Genomic DNA, 8,617 nt, shown 5'->3' on the forward strand with positions numbered 1-8,617 from the left:
GCACCGGTCATGTCTTTAAGGAAACCTGCTAACTTGAAGGAGTGGAAGTGGGCCCTAAAATGATTAAGCCTTAGAAAAAAACTGTAGTTAGCATCTGAGATACCCAGACTTTCTCTTCCTTTTCCAAACCCCGTTCTTCCTATCCTCAAATGAAAAAGTTTTCTTATTAACAAAGCCTCATAATGTAGGTAAGGGCGTGGGCTAAAAAGATGTCACAGGTAGAACTCCAATATAGGTTCTTACTATCCGTAAGGACTCAAGCAACCTCAGTTTCCTCATCTGTTGAAATGGGAATAACTGTTAAGAAGAGTAAATGAGGTAGGTAAGGAGTTAAACTGATGAGTGTTGTCCAAAAACGTTTTCTCCAAAAAGTAATGCTGTTGTGAAAGATAATAAAAAGATAAGTCAATTACCATTGAGAGAATATTTGGCATGAGATGAAAGGGTATTTTTGGTAGAATTATTCCCAGTACTCCATGTATCACACATAGACAGTCAATTGCCTACTCTACATATAAATGAGGCTTTTCTTGCCACCGGACACATAATCACAAAAAAATCAGTATTTTAAAATTGTAAAACCTCTCTTCCCAAATAGAAGTTAACTTACACAGTAGATCTATCAATAGTTTATTCCTTTGCACCCTCAGCCCTGTATTCCATTAATTTTATCAGCATATATCCAGGAACAAATAATTCTCCAACCTTAACCTTCCTCTACATTACTCCTTAAAAATTTGGATGATGGACATATCTACTCCTAACCCTAATTCCTTAAGCAACAAGAGAGGACAATGTGTATTCTATGCTAACACTTCCAGGGAAATAAAAGCTTTAGGAAAATCTGAATATCTGGATATGGTCTTCATACACTTTTATATTTGTATACACAGGTTTATTGTACTTAACTTCAAGACTACAAAAGTCCTTTTTCTTAAAGACAAGAGAAATAAAACATTAATAAAAGGTTATAAAACCAATGAAATAAAATTTCATTCCACACAACTGTTAATTTCCTATGATAACAATAGTGTGCCTGGCCATGACAATAATGTATCTCTAAGCAGGATTCTCACTGACCCTATTATAAACTATATTTACAGAGATTCTCCAAGAGTCATATTACATTAGCATCCTGGCAATTTAAAAGGTTGACAGAATTGCAATTCAATATTGCAATTGGAATTCTTTTGATATATTCATGGTATACATTTGGTATTCCTTATTAAATATTTTTTCTTCATTTTCTAGGCAATGCATTAGTAGCATTATTCTCAAGTTTGAAAAACAACATAAATGTTGTAACTAATAGAAAAGCTCTATCCAACCTTCAAATTCCCATCATAATCCTCATCTCCAATTGATCAATAAAGTCTGGCTACATAATAGGGCAGTAAGAGTGGGCCAAGACACACTCGCAACATTAAAATTTATCTGTTGATACATACAATGGAAGTCACTGACAGCCCCCTGACTAATCATTGTTGAAAAAAAGCATGGGAATTTTTGATGATTGGTTCTATGGATCTAACTCAATTTCATTAATGCCTCTGACATCTAGCCACCAAATCTAACAGATAATTTTGGACAGCAGGGTGAGTTAGGAAACTTCACTTTAGAAAGCTCTTTGAGCAGCACTTAGGAGGTAGCTTATATCCCATCACGTTAATGGGATACAAACCATCATACACAGACATTTCAAAATCTGTCACAGAGCAAATGTTCACTAAATGTTTCTGTATTTATGGGAAGTAAAATGGGGATATTACTTGGGTCATCTGCAAATAGAACTTAGGCCTAACATACTCCTAAATAATGAAATCTGTGAAGGCGTGTCCTGATGGTCATAGGGTGCGACATCTCCATTGTTGCTCTTCGCTTTTAAATCATATCTTCCTATGCTCTCATGGAATACACTGATAACTTGGAGAAAAAAAGTGCCTTTTAAGGCTTGAATTATCTGAATAATAGACAAATCTCCACATCTAATTGAACTCAGCCTGAGCACAGGCTCAGACTCAAAGCAGACTTGGTAAAGCATTTCCAGTAGAACTCAGGAAGGCCAGATGTTCTGGAAGCAGAACTGTGGTCATTATACACATGCCAGCTCCTCCTCACTCCACCCAGGGCCAAGACCCTTTCAGCAGCGCGAGGCCTGGTTAACATATGACTTGGGCTGCATTACCGCATGGCATCCCAGCACCCATTCGAACATTTCAGCAATTTTAAACAAGCTCTGCTGACAGGGACAATTAAATTTAAGCCGAAGAAATACACAAGGAGAGCACGTTAATTATGAAATAACACCTTTGTCTGCATTACCTAAATGACCTCAGGGAGGGTGACAAATTAGGGATTTATCACTTTTGGTTAAATCATACCTTTAACTTCACATGAGACAAAATGAACACAAATTACACAAAGGATGTAACATAAATCCTAAAGTATGAGTTGACACTTTCTCGAAGTGAATGGTGGTGCCAAATTGTTGCCTTTGTTTCGGAGGTGTGGTTTGGTGGTGGTGGTGTGCGCTTGTGCATGTGTGTTTAGAAGGAATGAATGAAGAAAGGCCTTAGGGAGGGGCATTGCTCAAAGTAACCCCAATCCCTGACATCATCACCCTCCATCAAAAAACATTAGAAATTCCTCCATATTAAGCAGTTCCTTTAAAAAAAAACTCACCCTAAAAAAGACTTAAAAGTCATTTACAACTTTGGACACACTATTCTGCTTTTATAAAAAGGCTTCGTTCTCCTTAATTAAAAGAATGCTGATTTTCTGTGGGGAATTAGGGAATCCTGCAACATGAACTACTTCCACGAAGAAATGAGCTAGATAGGATAAAACAGCAAGGATTTCAGAAAAATAGACAATGGCTTAATAACATAGGCCTTATGTGAAGGAGACAGGAGCACTGGTTCAGGAAAGACATCAAGAAAACACAGGAGGAAGATTCCAATGACACACCTGGCATTTTGAAAATTGTGTCTTGATTTGACAACAATTTCACACACCAAAAATCATTTTACCTGCCCTGGCATGGATGTAATAAGTTGCTAATGCCTGATCTAAATCAATCTTTCTAAGAATTGATATGTATGCATGTATGCATCTATCTATCTATCTATGTATCTATGCATCTATGTATCCATCTATCTATCTATCTACCTATCTATCTATCTGATAACCATCTATCTATATAATCTACCAATTTTCAGTACATAGCTTTTTGGTCACTTGCTTTTCTGGTGGAATATAAATAAAGTTCTCAGCTCATAAATGTAATATTTTTGATATGCAAATGCAGAAAGAAAGTCCACATTTGCACTGAAGTAGCTACTTTATGACACACAGCTGTGTTTCAGCAAATGTCAAGTTAAAAACAGAAGTAGACGTAATCGATAGGGTGGGCAATTACGTTTAGTCTCAAAATGCCAGTGATTTATTAGTTACTATTAGATAACTAACTCCTCTTTATTTAATCCACGTATTTATTAGTCATTAGTTACATAGAAATATATACTGTTCCACTAAAGAAACTTTTTTTTTCAATCTCTGCCTTGTCTTCTTATATGAAAATGCAATAGAATAATTTGAATTGTGATGACTTTTTTAAAACAAAGCCTGCAACTGGAATTCAATTTCATACTGCATTTCAACCTTGAAAGGAACATAAATCTGAAACTAATGCACAAAAGTGCAAAAATTTCTGTACTCATATGTTAATGTTTAGCAACAGAGAGGAATAATTTTTATCTGTAAAAACAGTTTTCTTCATCTAAACAAACAACTAGAAGAAGATTAAGAAAAACTGTTTTGGTCTCTTACATATACACACATATTCCAATTTCCTTTTGCACAATGACTTTTATGTAAATGTGTACCACACAATCTCATGACCTCTTTCACTATAACACCGGGACAATGACAGTTCAATAATTGAAATGGTACCTATCTGGTATATTCGATTTTAAATTGCAAAGTTGGACTCAGGCCTATTGAATGAAAATACTTGTGACTTTTTTTTAATTCCAAATTGATTAGATTATTATTTTCTACCAAGAAGGAAAAAAAACACACACAAAAAGGCAAGTGAAGCTCATTATTTCATTTTTTATTTCCTTACTATACTGTCCCTCCTTGTATCCTCCTCTGTGGCCCTTCCCCACACCTTGATTTTTGTTCTTAACCTGGATTCTCTTATCTGTAACATGGATGTGGATAATGAGAAAACCCTAAAAATGTTCCTTGGGGAGCCAAAAGTTACCTAGGACTAAATCCCTGGTGTGTTCTTTTGCTCACCATGGAGACAGATGATTCGTTCACTGCTCTCAGCCAATTTAAAATCCAAATGTGAAAATGGCATTATGGAATTCAGACAGATTATGCTGCTTCACTCCTACCAGATGCAGGAAGAAAGAAAGCTACTATAATTAAGCTTTTGACTTTAAACCAGCAAAGATGTGAACACCTCACTCAAAAATACATTTATTAGAAGATCAGCCAAAGTGCGGTTGCAGCCAGAGTATTTGTCTGCCCTGCATACGAAGGTGCTTAGACCCATCAGCTGGCCAAAAGTGTCTTGGCCATACTAAGCCAAAAACAAACTCAACTGTAAATCTGAAACACTGTCGGTCTTGCTGATTCTTCCTGAGTTTGAACGTCTAGTTCTAAGTGGTCTTCTTTACATCTTTTTACCTGACTCTTCAGAAAAAGTTTGAGATCATTTAAGAGGTAGAACAAATTGCAATGGATTTTTTAAAAGCAAGGATTAGAAGTAAAGAGGTGTCTTTAATTGGTTTCTCATTAGGCCGTTATTCACCCTACAAATATTTATTGAGGACGTATGATGTAAATATCAATGGCTAACATTTGTGAAGAAGACAGAGGCATGCATTTACAATATGATCACATCTAATAAAGAGGTTCGCTGAAAACTTACTCTGTGTATGTTATGTGCACATATATGGGTACACTGCATTTACCTTGCAAGACCAATTGTAGCTATCGGTACATTTCATACTATTAACTTCACTTTAAATATACAGTCATACTTTAAATGTGAAGATGATGGGTAATCTGAAATTTCATTTTATTGTTTTATTTTCCTAGACTAATTTTGTTTCATCGTTAAAATTTCTGGAGGAAAAATCAAAATTTAATAGGGCTTAGCACTTCAGAGAATTCCATTTGAAGAAATGAGTAAGATTTTTCTACGGTAACAGAATTGCTTTAAAAAAAAATTCTAAGGAAAATAACACTGCCAAAAAATGAATACAGCTTTGTTTGTTTTTGCAGTCATCGTTAGCAATAGACATAAAGGTATTCTTTTTTTGAGTCCAGATGGAAAGATCATCAACACATTCTGGCTCTGGGTTCTTTGCCAAAATACCATAACCCACAAGCCTTCTACCTTCAACATAAAAGGAAAGGTGTTGTTCTGGTCAAATAAAGAAATAATTTTTACTAGCATACGTCTAATGTTAAAGCCGCCTAAATCCTGCCAAATACATTAAAACAACATCTGTAAAACAGATTTTCATTAAATTGATCAGTTTAAAGTTAAGCAGCTAGGCAGATGATGCTTTTAAGCTAACCCTTAACCTTTAACTTTTAACCTCCTTAAACTAGAATAAGAACACACACTCCTAGGTAATACTGCTTCAGGTTGACAATGCAATTCATAAGGGGGTCTATTTAAATTGAAATGACACATCACCACATTTAGAGTGTTATGAATCAATATGTTGTCAATAAGAAGACAAGCTGTTTTCTCGCAGCTCTGTATTTGTCTTAAAACTGTTACTTGTCACTTTCCCTTAAAGTCTAAATAATTCATGATACAAAATGATGTAAATTAAACTCCTAATGAAAATAAAGTTTACACAGGATATTGTCTAGTCATTAACTCAGAAAATATCTTAAGTCTAATTTTTCTATTTTAGCCTTATTATAAACCATCATTTTTTTTTTCCAGGCCCAGGCCAATTTATTAGGCTCTGATTTAAAAGCAATTAATGTTACTTATGAACCAATTGTATTTTGCCCACACTAGCCAACCAAGCTTGCTAATATTCTCATTACTGCACTTGAAAAACGTCTCTGTCTCACTCACGGTTTCTGAAATCAGTTTAGCAATGCCATCCTCAACCCATTGCTACTTTGGAGTATATCTTTAGTTACTCCTAGAAATAATGAATGCTCCTTGAAAGATAATGCAGAAGAATGTAGTTATAAGATATAAATATCAACTTTCAATAGCTCAAATATGCATATTAATCTCTTCCATCTTCTTTTAATTCCAGGTAAGTTTGTTCAAAATAACTTTTTGTTTGTTTGCTGAGAGTGTTTAAACACTACACTAAACAAAGATACTTGGGTATTTAAAAGATAAACAACTAAGGACAATTTTTATATGACTTATAATATTTTTAAGGGAAGAGTACAGCTTTTGGTCATGGGGTCTAAAGCTCTCAGGCTCTCTTCATAATCAAGGTTTCACCTCAATTGGTTGTTTTAAATTCAAAGACTATCTCCACCTCTCCATGAAAAGAAACTTTTAAAAGTAACACCTCCAAATTATGCTAAGGAGTGAGGTGGCAAATCCATGCTTATGGAATGAATGGATATTTATATAATCGCCCACACACACAAACACCCATCACACAACCACACAACACCATGTTTAAATAATCATGAAACAATTAAATAACATTTCCTGTAAAAATAAATAACATTCCACCTTTCTTTAGGTTCACCCCCAATTAGATTAATAAAATAGAAGAATCTGTACATTTATATCTTCTATTCACAACACGTTAAATTACAGGGTTAGAGGAACTGCACGAATATAAACATAGTTCATGAATATTCTATGTAACTCCCAGGGTCTAAATCTATTATTTATACAAACTTGATGTTTGTTTGTTTGTTTGTTTTCACCTAAATATTCTAAAAGTTTTAATAGGTCAGGTAGGGACAGAAAGAAAAAGTATACACAATTGAACAGTTGTCAACTGTTGCTGCAAAAGCCATGAATTATACCACAATTAATACTTTATATGACATTTTCAATACTGTCAACTTAGAAGCTTTCCATCTCACATTAGGGCCTGCACTTCCCAAACTGTGTAATCCAAATCTAATGCTTTCATTATTGATCCGCACAGTGCCAATAACACAGGAACAATGTTACAGATTCTCACACTAAGTTGTTAGGTTTTTACAAACAGTATATCCATCTAGAATCTGATCTTTAAGGAACAACCCAAACACTCAGCACTAGACCAATCCAAATACATAATTCCATCAGCTTGTTTAGATAGCCACAGTCTCCTCTTCCCCTGGTGTGGTCATAACTTTAAATAGCATCAGAGAAGCCATAGGTATTATAATTGCTGGTTGACTCCTGATAGTATAGTTATCACTGATTTCTAGAATAAATCAATAGATAACACTTGCAAAATGGATTTTGTAATCATATTTAGAGCCTGTTACAATGACTAATGGTTTGCAATATTTTCTGAATTTTAATATCCTCTAGACAAAAAGAAGTTTTTAATAAGTTGCCAAGTTATTCATCATAGTAATGAATGTGTTACGTTTGTACATGAACCAAGACAATCAAGACGATCCAGTGAACAAACTGCAGAAAATAAATTTATCAGTAATTAGGGTTTAGGAAAAGTCAAGACGAGGTGTGTTATAAACGGCGTTCATCACTAGTGCACTTCCGTTACATCTGCCTAGTTTTTCCCAATGAAGGTAAAGGTGTATTTGCCATTTCTGAGCCTTTTTATCAATACCACACCCTTTTAGGGGGGAAAAATATTAACAGTGGGGAAAACAGTCGTGCAAAATAACAACAGAGGTTACTTTTGAAGCCTTTCAACTGATGGGAGGGAGACAGAGTGTGTACTCAACGTTACTGAGAACACACAGAAGGAAAAAAAAATCGTGTTTGGATCAGTCTTATTTGTCATCAAACAAAAGGTGATGCATTCCCAAGATAGGGCACTGTTTTTGTCCTCTGCTCCCTATTACTATTCACATTCAGCCAAAAGGGTCGCTCTTATTAAAAAAAAAAAAAAACTAATAAACAATAAATAGGTTTAATAAGCATGATTTTATACATGACAATACACAGAAAACTTCATTTATTTCAGGGAAGCCAGTGAAGAAATCAATGCCACTGAACGGAGCTAGGTGTCACCTAGACACATAGCAAAACTTTTCAATGAAGTCTTTAATTCCGTATGTTTCAATCAGAAACTGTGCGCCTGGCCCTTTGATTGTTTTCTCTTTCTCCCTTAACTTGGAGATTTGTGCTCCAAGCTCTGAAACAGTTAATTCCCTTTTCTACTCTGTGCCAACGGAAATGGATGTCACTGCTTACCTTGTAGAGCTTCAGGGCCGCCTCGTGCCTGTGATTGGTGGTATGCAGGCGTAATTTATCCACACTGTTGGTGTAGTAGTCACAGGCGTTACATTTTAGGTGAACAGGGTTGCCAATGGCAATACACTTCAACCTCCACTCATTGCTTTTGCCCCCTTCTTTAATGTGAGCCACCAGTTGATATTTCTGCATATGTTTATCGGTCTTGCAGTGGAGCTGGAA

General features: G+C 35.2%; 1 protein-coding gene across 1 annotated transcript in view; it reads right to left on the minus strand.

The window, feature by feature from the left end:
- Positions 1 to 8,617, minus strand: part of ZFHX4 (zinc finger homeobox 4) — a 190,642-nt gene that overhangs the window by 155,379 nt on the left and 26,646 nt on the right. Inside the window, exon 3 of the mRNA XM_012810740.2 lies at positions 8,396 to 8,617. This exon is cut by the window's right edge and continues 281 nt beyond it. Coding sequence (XP_012666194.1) covers positions 8,396 to 8,617 — 222 coding nt within the window. The remainder of the gene's footprint in view (positions 1 to 8,395) is intronic.

The sequence above is a fragment of the Otolemur garnettii genome, unplaced genomic scaffold (genome assembly GCF_000181295.1).
Source record: "Otolemur garnettii isolate 467f Iridium unplaced genomic scaffold, OtoGar3 scaffold00004, whole genome shotgun sequence".
In the NCBI taxonomy this organism is placed as follows: domain Eukaryota; kingdom Metazoa; phylum Chordata; class Mammalia; order Primates; family Galagidae; genus Otolemur; species Otolemur garnettii.